At 44.3% G+C, this 20,201-nt stretch overlaps 1 protein-coding gene across 9 annotated transcripts in view; it reads left to right on the forward strand.

Moving 5' to 3' along the window:
- Positions 1–20,201, forward strand: part of NPAS2 (neuronal PAS domain protein 2) — a 127,310-nt gene that overhangs the window by 67,940 nt on the left and 39,169 nt on the right. For 8 of the 9 annotated variants that reach the window (XM_053311573.1, XM_053311574.1, XM_053311575.1 and 5 more), the window contains 4 exons: positions 425–545; positions 1,507–1,620; positions 16,381–16,499; positions 17,723–17,805. In XM_053311573.1, the coding sequence (XP_053167548.1) occupies positions 425–545; positions 1,507–1,620; positions 16,381–16,499; positions 17,723–17,805 (437 nt within the window). The remainder of the gene's footprint in view (positions 1–424; positions 546–1,506; positions 1,621–16,380; positions 16,500–17,722; positions 17,806–20,201) is intronic. The other variant, XM_053311576.1, reaches the window with a different exon arrangement.

The following is a 20,201-nucleotide window of genomic DNA, read 5'->3' on the forward strand; positions in this document are numbered from 1 at the left end:
CTTGCATGCAGAAGGTTCCAAGTTTCCGCCTTGGCATCTCCAGATAAGGCTGAGAGAGACTCCTGCCTGTAACCTTAGAGAAGCCACTGCCAGTCTAGGTAGACAATACTGAGCTAAATGGACCAAGGTCTGACTTGGTATATGGCAGCTTCCTTTGTTCCTATGGTAAAATGAGGGGAACGCCTTAGAAACACACATGGGTTCATTTGAATCCCAACGATCAATATTCCCATTGACTTCAGTGAGTACAAATATAAAATTATAGAACTACATGCAAATGTCTCTAACTTAATACTTAATTTAATATTTCAGAATTAGAACCTTTTTTAAAGCCTTATGTTTTATTAATTGAGGACTGATTGCAAAGAATGTGAATGCCTATTTTGGGTCTTTTTATAATTCACTTTTTGGTTATCTTTTACAGTCTGATGTAATGGATCAGAATTTGATAAATTTCCTTCCAGAACAAGAGCATTCAGATATGTATAAAATATTATCATCTCATATGCTTTTAGTGGATTCTGCCTCATCAGATTACTTAAAATGTGAGTACTATTTCTTCTATGTTCACTGAACAAAAATAAAGTGGATATATATTTGTCTGCAGAAAATATCTTTATGAATGTTTTGCTTTAAGTATATTCCATATATTTTTCCAGAAAGAATATTTATACATTGAATCTTCCGTACAATTTCAAAACTATAATAATATATAAAAGTTACATATTATTATTATTATTATTATTATTATATAATAATAATATATAATAATATATAAAAGTTACATATATAGTAAGCTTATCTTATGTCTTTCATGAAATTATACTTTACAATAGAATGAGAGAAACTGACTCCTTGGCTTTAAGTATGCATGAGAAATGCCTATTTATAGTTATGAAGAGCCTAGATTCATGTCAAAATTGTTGTAGAAAAATGTAAGGGTGTGTGCTGACCACGGTTTGAGATCCAGCCAAACCTCAAACTGGACCGGTGGTTCAAGGTGGCGCCAGGGGCGAGGGCGGGGGAGCGGTACTTCAAAATGTAAAGACAGAGGTCCTTTCCAGCATGACCTTCGCTCCAGCAAGCTTCCTGCTGTGGTGGCGCTCCGTCCAGCAGCGTGCACATGGAGGAGGCACAGCTCATCACTCACTTGGCCTGCACACATGCACAGAGGCCAGGTGAGTGATAGAGCTGCACAGCTGCCATGCGCAGGCTGCTGGGGGGAGCAGCAACACAGCAGGAAGCTGCCGGGAGTGGCGGTCATGCTAGTAATGACCTCCATCTTTACTTGTAAAGGTGCTGCTTACCGCCCCTTCCCCTCAGCACCAGTCCAAATTAGGACCAGACCTTGAACCACACACCCTTAGAAAAATGTGGACCCCTTTGGCCACAAGCAATATTGCTGAATTATTTCAGGTTCTTCCATTTGCTTCTTTGTGTCTCAGTTGTGTAATTTACAAACATTGTATTTTGTCACTTTCTTGACATGGTTTTCAAACATTCCAGCTGACAAGAATTTAGAATTTTACTGTCATCTTCTAAGAGGAAGTCTGAACCCAAAGGAATTTCCAACATATGAATACATAAAATTTGTAGGGAACTTTCTGTCTTACAGTCATGGTAAGTCTCAGCTGTTCTATAACTACAACCAATGACTAAATATCTATACAAAAATGTGGTTGTATTAAGATGTAATGCTTTTTTCCATAAAGCGTTTGGGATCTTTGTTGTTCAAATATTAACAGAACCATTTCAGACAAAATAAAAGCAACTAGTTACTTGGACTGCAATCCCAAAACTTGATCTATACGTTCTAAGCAGACATAGAGCATTTTTTACATTTATCCGTTTTCTTGTGAAATAAAAGTGCTTACACTATTTGCTGTGGACAATCCATATATCTTTCCTCTAGTCTGTACATCTGTTGCAGGCATATAGTATTTTTACAGCATTTCTACCTGGGTAAAATGCAGTACTTCCATCACATAGCATGTTAATTGCTATTGTGAATGTTATGTGGAATGTGATTGCACAAATGTCATAGGCATTTATTTATTTCCTATGTTATAATTAGTGATGAGCAACATAGCTTTCCCAACCTATGCCTGCTCCACTCTTGTTGTTTTAAATATTTGGGTGTCTCATGTTCCCACATTGTGAAGCTGCTGTAAAGGAACACTCATCCAGTGATTTATCTTCAATAACAAACAGAAGTAAAGCTGATCATATATAAAAATGCACAGCCATTTTAATATCCTTTTGTTTAGGGCCCTCTAAAAACAGCTATCTGAAAATTCTTCACTCCCTTCTGCAGACCTGCAACATAATCTAGCCACATTTTTTTTAACAAAGGATCCGTCAACAGCAGCATATCTCTCCCACATCAAGGCTTCCCCTCCATTATGTATTACATGAGAAATAGATATTTCACAATTGTCACTGATAATGGGCTTTTAATACGGAGGCTAACATGAGGTGTGGTGTCTGTTGAGTTGACTGATCTTAAAAGCCCACAGAAGTGAGTTCCATTAAGCTCAACAATGGGACTTATTCTGTTAAAATGCTACTGGTTCAAGTTAGGAGTTGTTTATGCTTCCTTTTCTACATTTTCCAGTTCCATATACAACTTGCTTTTTCCTTTGAGCAGACAATATGTTATCCAGTAAGTGAAAAATCCTATGACTGTATGTTAAAATTATTAACTGGGAAGTTGACTCATATTACAAAACCTCCTCATTAACTGTAATTTGAGATAGGTCATTATTATTTTCCACTCATCACATATTAGTGTAATGTCTGAACAACAGTAAGAGTTTTAAAGACAACATAGCAGCATATGGTGGCAGCAGAATGAACGTTTCCTTTGCCCCATCTTTGCCTTTTTTTGGTCTGGTTTCCCTTGTCTGCTCCCTGAAAATATGATGGCCCTGATCCAGCAACTAGTAAGAACTAGTGGCCAAGGTTAGGAATGTGCAAAACATTTTGAGTTCGAAACAGGCTGTTTTGAATGTATTGAGCTTGAAAAAACCACCCTTAAAATAAAGGGCCTGTTTCAAGCTTTAAACAAAATGACCCCGTTTTGACTCAAAACATTTCGAGTGTTTCAAGCATCATTTTAGCAGGCTGTTTTTCCCTTGCTGTTTGGTTTTCTGGCACTGGCTTCCTGTTTGCTTGTGTTCTCCTTGCTTCTTGGTTGGCTTGTTATCATCCAAATCAAGTGTTGTCATGTATCCCCATTGGCTGGGAGGAGGGGGGCACTTTTGGAGAGAATTTCAAAATGTATTCAAAGGGCCTGGGAGCAGTGTTCGCTCTAATTTTTTTTTGTCTGTGTGCTGAATGAGTTTTGTTCTGGACAGCAGTATCAAGGCGCTGTGTGTGGACATGCATTAAGAGTGGGGCCTTCCCAATTAAACTTGAGTGGGATCTAAAGTTAACTGCGCGGATATAAAAAGACGTTTGAGGGTGTTCACATGCCTTAGAGGGAACATTTCCTGGGAGGCAGAGGGAGAGCCCTTCCTTATGAGCCTCTTGAAGAAAAGGATACATCAGGGCAGAAGGAAGGAAGGAAGGTATGGTTTAGTGGTTTTCTTTTCTCAGCTTTAATATGCTGTGCTATTGCTGCTCTAACTATCTGGTTTTGCTGGATCTCAGATTGACAAAGGCAGAACTTTGGTGCCTGCCTGCCTTTTAAGAGTTGTGATTTGGTTTGTTTGTGAGATAGTGTTGTGATGAGAAATATTTCTTGTTGATTGCTTAGTCTGACCTTGAGACTAACTTGTGGTTCACTCACTGCTCTGTTCTGTTCTGCAATCTGCATTGCAAGGTATTATTTTGGTATTGTCTCTATTTTACAGAGATATTTTGACTCAGTCAAAATGTGGCTGAAGTTACTCTAGTTGAGTGTATGGCTGTGCTTGCTGCTAAAGGTGCTGCTGTGGCAGCTGTTGCAATGCTAATAATGTAAGGAGTCATAATTGTGAGTGAGAGAGCAGCTTTTGCCAATGATGTTCCTGAAGCACATGCACTATGGCTGGCACTGGATTCTGGATCAGTGATACTTCTTTGGCCTTTTTTGGACTGTCTTTGAAATGTGTGTTCTGTGTCAGGAGGGGCAGATTCCCTTTTTATGAGCTGGGTCTCACGATCCGAGATGGAGCCGGCGGGGACTGGGGAGCTTGGGGGCCGCATGGCCCCCGCAAGCCCCAGTATGCCCTGTGCGAGTGCGCAGGGCATACTGGGGAGACCCCCGAGCCGGGAGGTGGCTTTTCGCCTCCCGGCCGGGGGTCTACTCATGAGTAGGCATGGCGCAAAGGCACAACCCGGCTACTCACGATTGTAAAAAGCAGGTTTGCGGAGCGCTCGCTCCGCAAACCTGCTTTTTACCAGGGGTTCCAGAGCGGGTTAGCCGCTCCAGAACCACCGGGCTCAGCTGTGAGCCCGGTGGTTCTGATGATCAGCAAAAATATCCGCTAGCCCGATTTTTGTGTTCATCAGAATAGCCCCAATGTGTGCTTCTGTGGTGCTTTTCAAGGCAGGGTTGCAAAATTGTGTACTCTGCTTTTTCCAGCCATAGGGAACAATGGGGAACTCAAAACACCACATTATTCCCCATGGTTACCACCCAAACTACTACCCATAAGTAGCCCCTACTACCTATGAGTAGAAGTTTGGGTGGTAGGGCATAATGGTGCAACCTACTACCCAGCCACAAAAGAAATGGGCAAGCGGGAGATTTTTTAAAAGTGTTGAATCTTTCCCCATAGGATCCTATAAGGGTTTTGGGGAGAGGTTTTAAAAAATCTTTTAATCACCTGCTTGCCCATTTCTTTTGTGTGTTGGGTGGTAGGTAGCACCTATCATGCCCTACCACCCATAGAACATAGAATATATATGTTAAATATCTTAGTCAATGTCTATACACTAGTTTGGGGCTATTGGAATGTTTTGTTTTGTTTTTACTTGATGTCAAACAATGTTGTACTGTTACTTCTAATATGTCTTGATAAAAAGCTTGATGTGTTATATTAGGTAATGTTTTTATTAGTTCCACTTTATTACTTCCTGGATTTTCCTTCAATTGTTTGCCTGAATTACCTCCAGGGTATAGCACTTCAGAGATTACTGATATTGGCCAAAATAGGCCATGTTCAGCATAAAACAACAACAAATACTCATTGCTATGTTTTCCAGAAACTACTTCTACAGTATGCGGAATTGTATTGACCCTACAGAACTTGTTGATCTCAAAACATATGGCTAAAATTTTAAAAAGCTCATAAATCATGGTAAAATGTATTTCTTCAACGTGGTTATCTGTACTTCTACACATATGGGCTATGCGCCTGCGCAGAGACCTTGTCGGAATCTAACAATCTTGATTCTCCTGCTTTGGGTGGGAACCTAGATTCCTAGATTGGGTGGGAACCTAGGTAGCCAGATTTGGCTTTTAAAAAGCCAAATCCTGGGTTACGGCCCATTTGACCCACGAGTATACCCCTTAGGTTCTGGCAACACTGGGGAACCCTGCCCACAGCCACTATATGCGTCTGCACCACTCCTCAACCCCTCAGTCTTTCTTCGTCCGCGCTTCAATGAAGCTCATGGAGTCTGCAGCTTGTCAACGAGTAGGATCGAGATATCCCCTTGGTTGTTTTTTTTCCTTGCTTATTTGGTTTTCTTCTTGTTTTCCTAATATCTTCGGATAGTCATGTTTTTTCATTTGTTGTACTTTGTTTTTGCGGGGTTTTTCCTTATTTTGGAGCTCTGATCTCGGCCAGGATGGAGCATGGTGGCCAGCCGGCCTTCGGCATGCATGCTGGGCATGACAAACTTTTAAAAATTCATCCGCTGTGGATCTAAGATCCCTTCCCCTGATACTCATGCCGAGTGTCTATTGTGCTTGGGGGTATCCCACATTGTCGAGACCTGTCTTCATTGCCAGAAGTTCATGAAGCAGGCTCGCAAAAATAGGGCTTCTCACTTATTTTGTTTGTTTGTTTGTTTGTTTAACTTATATACTGCCCAAACTTTCATCTCTGGGCGGTTAACAATGACATAAAAACAATTAAAACAAATATAGAAGGTTAAAACAGTTTAACAATTTAAAAACAGCATTGAATTAAAACCTACAAATTTAAAAAGCTGAAAAAGCTTGGGTGAAGAGATGGGTCTTCAGATGTTTTTTAAAAATAGTCAGAGATGGGGAGGATCGTATTTCAGCAGGGAACGCATTCCACAACCTCGGGGCAGCAATCGAGAAGGCCTGTCTCCGTGTGGCCACCAGACAAGCTGGCGGTAACTGGAGATGGACCTCCTCAGATTACCTCAATGGGCGGTGGGGCATATAACGAAGAAGATGTTCTCTTAAATACCCATCTGCTGTACAGGATGGGTATTGCACGCAGTCCTGTGGGATCTGGCTCTTCGATCATCAGAAGTCTTGTCGCAGAAACGGTCAGTGAAGATGGCCACATCAGGGCAATCGGAGTGTGCTGTGTCGGCTCCTGCAGAATCCTAAATCCCGGCCTTGGTACCACTAGACGCCCTCAGCCACTATACCATCGATGGTTTCTAGAGAGCCCGTGCGCTTGGAAGATGTTCCTCAGCACCCAGTGTCTATGGTACCCAAGTCCTCTTCAGATCCGTCTGGGTCAGTACCGAAGTTGAAAAAGAAGAAGTTGAAACTACAGAGAGACTTGCCAGCAGGTCGTCATCTTCCTCCTATACCTAAGAAGAAGAAGGCAGAAGAGGTTCCAGAGTCAGAGGCGCCTGTTACCAAAAAGGCAAAGGTGGCTTCGGATCGTACAGTACAAAGGTCATCGGTGTCAAAGCGGCCCAGCTCACCGGTGATGATGGAAACCCCCGACGTGACCAATGATTGTAACAGGTCCAGTAGAGAGCCTTTGGTGGCAATGGAGGAACAGGGATATCCTTCTTTGGAGGAGGTGTAATCCTCAACCAGGCCTTCAGCAGATGCTCCTTGGATGCTGTCATGTCCTCACCCACAGAGAGTGAAGAGGAGGGGTAAGTTGACAACCCTCCAGCAGAGGAAGAGGCACCTGAAGGGGAGAGCTTGATGATCAGGCTGCAGGAGGCAGCTGAGCCAGGCCAAGATGAAGCTTCAGCTCCAGAGGGGCCATCGGAAGCAGAAGAGATAGGGGGTGAAAAGTCAGATCCTGAACTGGAAGAGGAACAACCAGCTACCCCTCAAGAGTGAAGGCATACCAAACTCTGGCAACAGCTACAGCCATTGAGGCAAAGTCAGCGTCTTTTTAACAGACGAGATAAATGCTGAATCTCCAACAGCTGGCTGGGGGAGGAGAGCAATTAGCCAAGCACCATACATTAGCCAGCAGACTACGTCCAAGCTGCTGGAAAGCTACGTGTTGCTTGGGCTTGTTGCAGACCAGCCTTCAGCTGCTTGGATTTCCCAACTCCTTGTTTGGACCCTTAAGACCCTGACTTCGGATGCTTGAGACCTGGTTCCTGAGCAAGACATCAGGTTGCTTTACCCCACCTTGAGACATCCCTTGGTGATGTCATGGACCTTGGGCTCAGGACTCTTGGAACCTGGTGAGCGACCTAGGTGTGGGGGAGACAGGGTGAACTTGATACTCAGTAGTGATTTGTTTCTTTTGTGCTTTGTTTTAGATGCAGGAGGATCCCTGAGCTACCAGCTTCTCTGACAGTGACCTTGGACCAAGCCTTGGACGGACATGCTTGTGACAGATGCCTAGGCGATGGTCACCCCATCAGGGCTTCCAAGAGTGTGTTCCACTCAGAGACAGATGTACCTGTTGGGGATTGGAGGAGCGCTCTTCCTCATACAAACAGGAATGATCCTGGGATCGCTGTGATCAACCCTATCAGGATTGATATCGAACACCAGAGTATCGCTCTCCCTTGAGCACAGTTGAAGCTTCATATGGTATGTGGCACCGGGATGCTGAGTCAAATGATAGGTACCAAGGGGACTACTGATCTGAGTACTCTGACTATGCTCGCCCGCAATATGGGCCCTGTTATTCGGAGGATCTCATGTGTGGGAAGTCCTTGTCTACGAGGGCTTGGCAAGAACCCCCCTTGCATTCGGAAGGGAGGCAGCATTCCCGCTCACTTCAACGCTCCCCAAGGGACCATGCAGAGCGTTGCGAACCACTCCCTTTGCCGCCGGTGATACCTCAAACCACTTCAGTACTGGATGCTCAAGCTGACAAGCTGGGCTCCCCCTCGGGTTCATGCCCGCGGCACAAGACACTTTGGCTCCTCTGGAGCCTGATTATGAGAGTGAGGATAGCTCACAGGACTCAGAAGCAGTTTCTCTGGGATCATCCCTGCTTGACGTTCAGTCGGACTCAAAACCGATCTCCGCATCAGAAGACCTCAAACTATACACAGCGTATGTGACGTGAATGGTTTCTGCCCTGGGCATGAACCTGGGTAATCAACAGAAAGGAGAACTAGACCTGCTGTTCAGTCTAATCGATTCCAAGGCCTACATACCAGCCACTCTGCCCCTAAACTCAGCACTGCTGAAATTTATTAAAGGTCATTGGAAGAAGCCGATGATGCTTTCCCAACCCAACAGACATCTGGAAAATTTCTGTTGGGTGCAACTGGGTGAAGATACGTCCTTTTTGAAAAATCACCCCACCCCAAATTCGATAGTTGTAGAGGCATCCCTGAACCAGAGACCACCACCAGTCGGCACCGAGCAATAAAGAGGGCAGAAAGTTGGACTCTTTCGGGAGGCGGCTATACTCTGCATCAGCACTTCATCTGAGAGTGGCAAATTACCAGGCTTATAACACCCAATATAATCTTTTTTTGTGGGAGAAGGTAAGTCCCTTTCTGGAGCTCTTCCCACAAGATAAGAGAGATCCGGCCAAGTCCTTTGCCCGAGAGGCCATTCAGGTGGCCAAAAAATAACTCTATTCAGCCCGCCATTCAGTGGAATGTGCAGCTAAGGTGATGGCCACGTCGGTGGCAATCAGAAGACACTCATGGTTGCCGTCATTGGGACTGCACTATCAGGCCCGGTCTCAAATCGAGAACCTGCCCTTTGAGGGCTCTAGCCTATTTTCTGAGCAAATGGATGATACATTCCAGAAGGTACAGAAGTTGAGCAGCACAGCACGCTCCATGTCACACGCTTCGCCTACTAGTAAACCACAGAGGACGGCCAAATGGTCTCCTTACCAGTCAAGAAAGGCCCCTTCCCAGCAACAGTCACCTTTGGAATGGTCCTTTCATGGCTCCAAGTTCCAACCGAGATACAAGTCAGGAGGCCAGCCCAGTAAGCTGGCTTTTCAGAAGCAGCACCCGGGTGTCCCCCAGAAGAAACAATGACTTGGGGTGCTACAGGACTCGCCTGGCTCCATTCTCAGTGAGCTGGGACAAAGTGACTATGGACCAATGGGTCCTCATGATCATACGTCTGGGGTATGCCCTGGAGTTTTGTGGGACATGGCCAGTATCTGGGGTTGTGGTGACTTCTTGCACCCCAGAGTTGGAGCAGGAGATTGCTGCCCTCCTGGAAATGGATGCGATCGAGTGAGTCGTCAACCCCAACAGCCTCAGATTCTACTCCCGGTACTTTCTGGTGCCAAAGCCAGATGGTGGCCAGCACCCTGTACTAGACCTCAGCACTCTGAACAGACATTTGGTGTACAAACAGTTCCGAAAGTTATTGGTATCGACCATTATCTCCATCCTGGGCAAGGGCATGTGGATGGTATCGCTGGCCTTAAAGGATGTGTACTACCACGTTTCAATCCGCCCGCAGCATCAGTACTTCCTGCAGTTTCAGATCGGGGGGATCCCCTATCAATTCAAGGCCTTGCCATTCGGCCTCATGACTGCACTGAGAGTCTAATAGCAATGTCTGGCCCCGGTGGTGGCGTTCCTGCAGGAGCAAGGCGTGCAGGTACTGCCTTACTGGACAGTTGGCTGATCATGGCGTCCACCTGAGCTCTGGACGCTCTCGAGATCATGGTGGACACTCTGCAAGAGCTGGGTTTCCAGATAAACTTCAAGAAGTCTCAACTGGAACCCACTCGTCAAATTCAGTTCATTGGACTGATATTCGACATGACCTTGGAGAAGGTCCTCCTTCTCATGGGCCATATAGTTACTCTTCGGAACTTGGCGGCCGCTTTCCTGGCTGGTGGCTCACAAACCATGCGTGCCATGCCATGCCTGTTGGGTCACATGGCATCGAAGACGTATGTTCTGCCACAAGCATGTCTTTGGATACATGTCATTCAGAGATGGTTTTTGGACGTGTTCGATCCCCTTCAGGATCCGGGCCATCTCGAGCGTACACCCCCTCCTTGCGTATGAGTGATGGCAGAGTGGTGGATGGAGTTTCGGCACTTGAGGGTTGGTACTCCCTTTCTAGCCACTTGGACCAGCTGGGTGGTCACGACAGACGCGTCAGAGCTTGGTTGGGGAGCACACCTGGACAGGCTTCATCTGAGTGGACATTGTTCCCCTGAGGAGGGACCAGACACATCAATTATCTGGAACTGTTGGCCATTTTCAACGCTTTCAAAGGCTTTCTGCTCCTGATTGGGGGCCATTCAGTGCTAAAACAAACAGATAATATGACGGTGAAAGCCTACGGCACATCCTCGACAAACCTACTGTTTCTGGCCTCGGATCTATGGCATTTATGTGTGGCACATGCGATGTCACACCAGGCGGTCCATATCCAGGGTGTGTTGAATGTCCAGGCGGACACTCTGAGCAGGATGATGGTGGTCTCACACAAGTGAACACTGCGGATGATCCGGGATGTCACCAGCATCAGGGTGTTCTGAGGAACATATTCATGTCCTGAGAAGTCCCAACTCTGGACCTCTTTGCTCCCGGGACAATGCACAGTATGCCCTCTACTGTTCAAGGGGTGGGCTGGGCGGGAGTTCTCTGGGTGACGTCTTTGTCATGTCCTGGACAGGCCCTCTCCTGTACTTGTTCCCTCTGTTCCCCTCATTCCAAGGGTCCTGCACAAACTGAGAGTGGACCAGGCCAGGGCAATCCTGATAGCCCCGTGGTGGCCCAGGAGGCCTTGGTTTCTGACCCTGCTGTGCTTGGCGGTGGACTGGAAATACCTAGGTATTGCCCTGCTGGACCTTCTGTCTCAGGAACAGGGATGGGTGCTCCACCTGGACGTTCGGTCCCTTCATTTCACTGCATGGCGCGTTCTGCCGACTTCCCGTTGAGACTTAAGGAAATTTTGGTAGCTGCTATAAAGCAGTCCACCAAGAAGTCGTATGATCACAAGTGGACTCGTTTCACTTCTTTCGCTTCCCAACATGGGTTTTATGCATTCAATCCATCTGCACAAGATGTATGTAACTATCTATTGTCCCTTAAGGAATCTGGTTTGAAGATTTTGTCCCTTAAGGTGTATTTGGCTGCCATTGTGGCACGTTTCCCCTTTTAATGTGATGGCACCTTTTAATGTGATGATTCTCTTTATTGAGCAGGGGGAGAGTAACTGGCCCTATCCACCCCCAGCACAGTACTTCCAGTGACTGTTGCTGATGTCTATCTTATGTTTCTTTTTAGATTGTAAGCCCTTTGGGGACAGGGATCCATCTTATTTATTTATTATTTCTCTGTGTAAGCTGCCCTGAGCCATTTTTGGAAGGGCAGTATAGAAATCAATATTATTATTATTATTATTATTATTATTATTATTATTATTAAGGTTGTATTTAGGACAGATGTTAAATTCGTGCCCAAAGTGGTGTCCATGTTTCACTGTTCATCTCTGCTCACTTTGCCTGTGTTTTTTCCAAATCTTTCCTCGGATGCGGAAATGAGGTTGCACTGTTTAGACGTCTGAAGGGCATGGTCCTTCTACATTCAGAGGTCTGCAGAGTGGAGAAAGTCTCCCTTCCTATTCATTCTGTATGATGGGCCACCTAGAAGTCTCCAAGTCTTGGCCCAATCCATGTCCTGGTGGATAGTTTCCACAATAGAGCTTTGTTATCAGTTGGCTCATAAGCAGTTGCCTGCTCCCATTAAGGCTCACTCTGTTTGGTCCATGGCAGTCTCTGTGACCTTTGATTGTGCTGTCCTATTGGACGCTATTTGTCAGGCAGCTACTTGGGCTTCACCCCATTCATTTATCCATCATTATGCCATTGATACCAGGGCAAGAAATGATGCTGTATTTGGCAGGAGTGTCCTGCAATCCATTTTCAGTTGATGTACTTGTTTCTGAAATAAAATGTTCTGGCAGATTATATGTTGCTTCTGTTTCTTCCTTCCTCCTTGGGTGCTAGCTTGTTATGAGCTTTATGTGTAGAAGACCGAGACCACGTCGAAGAACTACAGGTTACTCACCTGTAACATTGGTTCTTCTAGTAGTCCTGTACTTCTACACACCCTCCTGTCCTCCCCATGAGGTTTACTGGACTCTGTGACTGAGAGGTTGAGGAGTGGCACAGCCACATATAGTGGCTGTGGGTGGGATTTCCTCCCAAAGCAGGAGAATCGAGCTTGTTAGATTCCGACGAGGTCTCTGCGCAGGCACATAGCCCATATGTGTAGAAGTACAGATGACCACTAGAAGAACCAACGTTACAGGTGAGTAACCTGTAGTTCTTTTTTTAGTTGTGTATGACTCAGAATTTATTGAAAAGGCACAAGTTATCTTTATGCAGAGCTGTTGTTAGATGCTCCAAGCCAGAGAACTTTTTTTGTGCATAGTAGAAATGTTGTAGCTGAAAGACAGCTGGTTACTTTCTAGTTAGCCGCTCAACAGTGGCAAAATACTTCTGTTCAGGCAAATTGCATTCAAAACGTAAATAGCAAAGTGCCCAGCAGGGGATCAGTCCCTCGAAAACTAACAACCTGAAAAAATAGCAACCTTTTTACGCCAGACATACAATGTCCTATCAATAAATCTCAGCGACTAAAAGCTTCAAAACAAGGCATCAGAAATGTGAACGGCACCCTACTGTCAGCTTAGGGACTTCCTGTCACAACACAGGAAGTGTGGAAGCACTGTGACTCCGTAGCAGGGTCTAATCTGGAAAGCGCCCTGATGCACATGTGGAAATGGGCACATTGGTGGTGATGGCAGTGATGAAATGCACCTGAGTAGGTTCTTTTGGCTGCATGTCTCTTAGATTGAACTAGTTTTTTCTGTTTTATGAATGAGGCACAATGGCTGACATCCAGACTAAATCCTGAGAAGCCCTATTGAAATTAAGTAGTCCTTTAGAGTAACTCCTGAGTAGTACTTGATCTGGATGATAGTAATAGTATCTAGATTTCAACAACAAACAGCTCGATGGTTAAAATACATGCTGAGTTTGAATGGGAAACTGATGTAATATGATTTTGACACAGGGAAGCGCTCTCTCTCTCGCACGCTCTCTCTCTCTCTCTCTCTCTCTCTCTCTCTCTCTCTCTCTCTCTCACACACACACACACACACACACACACACACTTCCTCTAGAGAACACAGTTCTCCATATGTGTATATATAATGAATTGTATATATGGAGATGGCTTTTATCCCTTCTCCAGTCAATACATGCGACACAATCCTGGACTGCACTATTCAGACACCAGTTAGCAGATTGCATGCTTTGGTGCTGTCCTGAAGAAAGGAATTCCCTGCACATAGAAAACTTGGAATATAAGGGAAAGGGCCCTAGGCCACCTGCTCTGACCAAGAAAAGCTCTATTACATGATTCTGTGGCATGTGTTGATTGTCTTCAAAAGTACCACCTCTTTCTTATGATAGCCTGAAAATATATAACACACATATTAGACATAATTCTTTAGGATTTACGTTCTCAGGGACAGAGGCTAAAAAACTAAGTCAGATAGAGATGGCAAGAAATGATGATGTTCTAAACTATCTGGAAATACTAAAAATTAACAAATCTCCAGGGCCAGATGGCATCCACCTGAGAGTCTTTAAAGAACTCAAATGTGAAATTGCCAACTTCCTTGCAAAAATATGTAACTTATATCTACAATCAGGCTCTGTACCAGAGGACTGGAAAGTAGCTAGTGTAACACCAGTTTTCAAAAAGGGATTCACGCGGGGGCGGGGGGCAATCTAGGAAATTACAGGCTGTCTTGCTTAACTTCTGTTCTGGGCAAATTGATGGAAAGCATTCTCAAGGATAAAATTGTTAAGCATTATAGGAGGCTTTGGTGAAGGAGAATTAGCATGGCTAATGGCTAAAGTAAATCTTGCCTCACCAAATGTTTGTAGTTCTTTGAAAGTGTCAACAGGCATGTGGATAAAGGTGATTCAGTTGAAATATTATACCTGGACTTTCAAAAAACTTTTGACAAAGTTTCTCATCAAAGACTCTTGAGAAAATATAGCAGTCATGGGATAAGGGGACAAGTTCATCTGTGAATTGGTAACTGACTGAAGGACAGGAAAGAGAGGATAGGTATAAATGGACAGTTCTCTAAATGGAGGGAAGTAAGAAGTGGGGTCCACCAGCAATCTGTACTGGGACCGGTGCTTTTTAATTTATTCATAAATGATCTAGAAGATGGGGTAAGCAGTGATGTGGCCAAATTTGCAGATGATACCAAACTATTTAGGGTAGTGCAATCCAAAAAAGATTGTAAAGAGCTCCAAAAGGATCTCTCCAAACTGGGGAAGTGGAAAACAAGATAGCAGATGTAGTTCAGTGTTAGCAAGTGTAAAGTGATGTATAGTGGGGAAAAAAATCCCAACTGCACATATACACTGATTGTGTCTGAGCTGTCAGTGACTGAACAGGAGAGAGATCTTGGAGGTCATGGCGGACAGCTCACTGAAAGTGTTGGTTCAATGTGCGGCAGCTGTGAAAAAGGCCAATTACATGCTTGGAATCATTAGGAAGGGGATTGGAAATAAAACTGTTAATATCATAATGTCATCATACAAATCTATGGTGTGGCCACATCTGGAGTACTGTATACAGTTCTGGTCACCATACCTCAAAAAGGACATTATAGAATTGGAGAAGGTGTAGAAGAGGGCAACCGAGATGATCAGGAGCCTCGAGCACCTTCCTTACGAGGTGAGGCTACAACATCTGGGGCTTTTTAGTTTAGAAAAAAGATGGCTAAGAGGAGACATGATAGAGGTCTACAAAATTATGCATGGAGTGGAGAGAGAGAAATTTTTCTCCCTCTCTCATAATACTAGAACGAAGAGTCATCCAATGAAACTGATTGCCAAGAAATTTAGGATTAAAAAAAAGTACTTTTTCATACAATGCATAATTAACCTATGGAATTCTCTGCCACCAGATGTGGTGTCAGCCACCAGCCTGGATGGCTTTAAGGGCTTAGATAAATTCATGGAGGACAAATCTGTCAGTGGCTAATGGTCTGAGGACTATAGCCACCTCCAGCCTCAGAGGCAAGATGCCTCTAAATATCAGTTGTTGGGGAGCAACAGTTCTTGCCTGTGGGCTTCCCGGAGGCATCTGGTGGGCCACTGTGTGAAACTGGATGCTGGACTAGATAGGCCTTGGGCCTGATCCAGCAGGGCTGTTCTTATGTTCTTAATGACATAAGTTCTTAAGAACATAAGAACAGCTTGTTTTTCATTGCAAGTATATCAGTTTAAAGAAAAATCTCACCTTGGGGGGAAACTTGGAAAGAATAGCTGTCATTGCTCAACAGTGCTGTAGCTCTGCTTTCTAAAAAGTAAGGCAGTACTTCCATTGATAGGAACATTACTGCTGCTTGGTGAAAAACAAGCAACACAAAGGTAGACTATTCTCCAAGAAAGCTGTTTTTAGAGGCCAGTGTAAGAGGTAGCAGCCCTGAGTTTCTGAGGATCTTCATAATCTTTGTTTTCTCTGAGAGCAAAACTAATCATGGTGGCAGCATACTTCTCTTCAAACATGGGTCATGCTGAACATCTGTAAAGCAGGGGGGATTTTCAAGTGAAAAAAATAGGGTGTGGGAAGGGAGTGCTGGCCTCTACCTCCATCTGCTGCCCCCCACTTCCCCAGCTGCTTTTCTTCCAACTGAGCTCTGAAACTGGAACTAAGTCTAGCTAAGAGAAAAATGCCTGAGGAGTTCCGTTTTCCCCTCCACCCATCGCTCTTCACTGGAGATTGCCCTGCTGTCATTCTGCTTTGCAGTGGCTACTGTTTGAAGACGTGAATAATCATGTCTAGTTGAACTCTAAGTTACCCATCTGTTTTCTTGTGCAGCTGGGTGAGATTTGAAATATATGTATTCTTCCATGTACATGTACATAACCTTAAAAATCTATCCGGACACACCTCTGAGTGATATTTAGTGTCAGTGCTTTTCAAATGTATAAAATAGCCAGTGAGAGCAAATATGCTAAGAGGCACAACTCTTTGTCTTGTAATTTTCTTATTCAGTGCCTATATCCACTTGTATTGGCTTTGATGGTGCTGTTCCAAGAGGTTACAGAACACCAATAGGAAAACAAGTCTGCTTTGTTGCTACTGTTCGGCTGGCAACGCCCCAGTTTTTAAAGGCAAGTGTGTATGTCTTGGAGTCTGTTAAGTCTTAGCAGTAATATTGGTTCTTTCATTCAGTGTCTTCTCACTTGAGACTCTATACAAGGGAAGGGAATAGGTGCAGCCTGTACATACAGCAGCTTCATGCAAAACAATGGTTTCCAGGCCTTATGTGTACATGGTACCTCAGAAGGTTTGGAATGATGCAGTGACATATATCTTGTCGGAGATTTGTAGAGGAGGGTAAGTAATTAATCCTTTGGAGGAAGAAAGCAGCAGTGTAAATCTGGAGGTCATTTCGTGAGTGATTATCTGGGGATTCCTACACAAGTCCTATTACAGACATGGTGAAGAATCTCTCTTTGTGACTGATTCTCTCACAATCCTGTGACGCACATTCCCATACAAGAGTACTAGCGTGCTGTAGTTCACTGGGGGAATCAGCTGATACTTGATCCAGTCGTTTTAGTAGTTATCCAAAACAGTGGGTATGCAGAAACAGGAATGACCTGTAGTTGTCATCTGATGTCTTCAAAAGCCAATTGAAGATTTTTAGTGGAATAAAATAGACCAGTGCGTACACTGAAGATTTTTAGTGGAATAAAATAGACCAGTGCATACATTATACTGGTCACAAGGATGCCTTCTCAAAGAGTCTCCCTGGGGAGAGTAATTTTCTCTGCTGCAGTTGTAATGTTTAGGAGTGCTTACTGTGGGAACTGACCTCATCATGTGGAATCTCCACATCTCTGTCAAAAGCTGTCAGGTATAGAGATTCTCTGCATAATGACGACACTCTGCAAGTTAAGTAAGCATTTCTAAGCATTATGGCTGGAGTGGGCTTCACTCAAGAGAAGAAGGTGGTTTTCAGCAGCCTCCCTCTACCATATTAATACATTCTGCATGTGGCTCTGCTAAAATATACAGTGCATCAACTAAATGATCAGCAATCAATAAAATACAGCTTTAAAAAGAATAAGGAGCTAAATACAGAATGCAATTGTAGCATTTAATCCTTTTTTCAGAGGTAAAACTATTCTTTATCAGCCAAAGTAGTAAGTCTAGCATCATTTAAAACTAATAAACTTGATGAAGTGTACAGATTGCAACAGAATACGTGGATGTATTTTTAAAACTTCTGTTTTATTTTTTTCATATATTGTTCATTGACATTTTTTGAAAAAAAGCAGATGAAACAAAAAGATTCTGCTACCAGTAATAGAATTTCATTCTAACACAGGAAATGTGCATAGTGGAAGAACCTTTGGAGGAATTCAGTTCAAGACATAGTCTGGAATGGAAATTTTTATTTCTGGATCACAGGTTGGTGAAAAGAGAATAATATACTTGATGTTTCATATGTCTATTTACTGCTGTTCTCATGAGCCAGGAGCTGACATCCAGACTAATGAAGTACTGCTGCTTCTGAAGAGTTCAACTAACTCAGGTTCTGACTCATGCAGTGAGGGGCAGGGGTGGATTTTGATAACCTCTCCTTTCCCCTGAATCACTTGTACCACCAAAAAATATGTCCCAGAGGGTTCTGCAGCCCTCAAGGACATAATTTCAGATGCATTGAGTGCTTCCTGGGAAGGGGAGATGGTTGAAATTTGCACCCCACCCTGTATGTGCAAGCACCATTATGTACACTTTAGTCTGGAACTCTTCAGGAGCATGGATGCTACAGCTATGCTTCTCTCATGGCACCAGTGCTTTGTTAGTCTGGATGTCAGCCAGTATTTGCAAAGTAATCCTATAGTTGATGGTCAGATAATTGTGAGCTGGTATGGAATCACTCCCTCCAAGTCTTGCTATGCTGCCTCATCATGGCGGCAGGGGGTGTTCCTCAGAGGGATAAGCGAAGTACACCGGGAGGTAGGGTCACCCAAAGTGTGAAGGTCATCCCAGCTGCCCAGCTAAAGCAAGCAGGCACCTATATTGGGCAACAGCGATATAGGAAGGTCCTGGAGGCAGACGATCACTTCAGTGGCAACTACAAAGGCTTCATTTCATACTCCGTGGAAGAAGGCAATGGTAAACCACTCCTGTATTTTACCAAGAAAAACACATGGATAGACAAAATAGAATGATTGTCGATGTAGTGCCAGATGATGGGTCTCTCAGGTCGGATGGTACTCAACATGCTACTGAGGAAGAGCTGAGGCTCTCTCAGAGTACCGATGGTGTTTATGACATGGTTAGACTAAAGCCTTTCAGACGTCTAGCAGCTGATGTTGCCGTGCGGGAAAAGAAAATCCGAAGCTGCAAAGACAGAATTACAGTGGGAATATGGAACATAAGAAGCATGAATATGGGAAAGCTCGACACAGTGAAAGATGAAATGAATCGACTACAGATTGACATCTTGGGCAGTAAATTAAAATGGACAGGAACGGGACACTTTCAGTCAGGAAATCATACCGTTTACTACTCAGGACACAAGAAACAAAGAAGGAACGGTGTTGCTTTCATAGTCAGGAAGGATATAGCAATAGCAGTACTTGGGTACTATGCGGTCAGTGACCGACTAATATCAATTAGATTTTGTGGACAACCCTTTAACATGACCGTTATTCAAGTCTATGTCCCAATGACTGATGCAGAAGAAGAGGAAGTTGATGAGTTTTATGCTCAAGTCTAGTCTGAAATTGACAGAAGATGCAAGCAAGATGTGATGCTGGTGGTTGGAGACTGGAATGCCAAAGTTGGAAAAGGAGGAGGAAAACGCTGTCAGCCTATATGGCCTAGGAAACAGAAATGGAGCAGAAATTGACTTATTAGTTTCTGCCAAGCCAGCTATCTCTTCATTGCTAACACATCCTTCAAACAACCAAAGTGGTGCCTATACACATGGACATCACCACATGGAGTACATAGAAATCAAATTGATTACATTATTGGTGCAAGGAAGTGGAAGAGCTCAGTTATAACAGCAAAGACCTGGCCGGGGCCGACTCTGGAACAGATTCCGAACTGCTCATGTGCAAGTTCCAAGTCAAGCTAGAGCGGAAAAACAAAGCTATCCAGCTTCTACCATATGATCTTGAGAATGTACCCGCCATTTTCAAGGAGAACATCAGGAACCGCTTTGAAGTTCTGAATCTCATTGCTAGGGAACCAAAGGAACTATGGAATGAAATCAAAGAAGTTGTTGTTAAGGTCGAATGTGAAAAGAGACTGCCAAAGATCAAGAAAGAGAAGAAAGCAAAATGGATGTCAGAACAGACGGTGGAAATTGCCAAGAAGAGGAGAGAAGCCAAAGTCAAGCAAGATAAAGACCTCAGGAAGAAACTTAATAGGGAATTTCAGAAAGCTGTTAGAAGAGACAAAGAGCAGTACTACAATTTATTTATTTATTTACTCAATTTCTAGACCACCCTTCCAAAAATGGCTCAGGGAGGTTTACACTGAGAATTAATGAATAAACTAGCCGACCTCACACAGAGCATCTGTGCTCTCTTTGGGGCTGGTGGTTACCTCTCCCCCCCCCCCAACCTTCTGCCCCAGTCGCCGCTTCCGGGCCCAGCCACCTCTCCTCCCCACCGCCACTTCTGCCCCCCCTTTCTTTCCTTCCTCCTGGGCCTTGCCTCCATGGCCGGACCCGCCACTGCCTCTGGCCTCTGCAGCTGGGCCTGCAGCCGCGGCAGCAACCAATCCTCCTGGGTTGTCGTAAACCTGTTAGCTCGGCTAACCCAACAGGATTTACAACCCCTTCAGCT

The sequence above is a fragment of the Hemicordylus capensis genome, chromosome 3 (assembly GCF_027244095.1).
Source record: "Hemicordylus capensis ecotype Gifberg chromosome 3, rHemCap1.1.pri, whole genome shotgun sequence".
Classification (NCBI taxonomy): Eukaryota; Metazoa; Chordata; class Lepidosauria; order Squamata; family Cordylidae; genus Hemicordylus; species Hemicordylus capensis.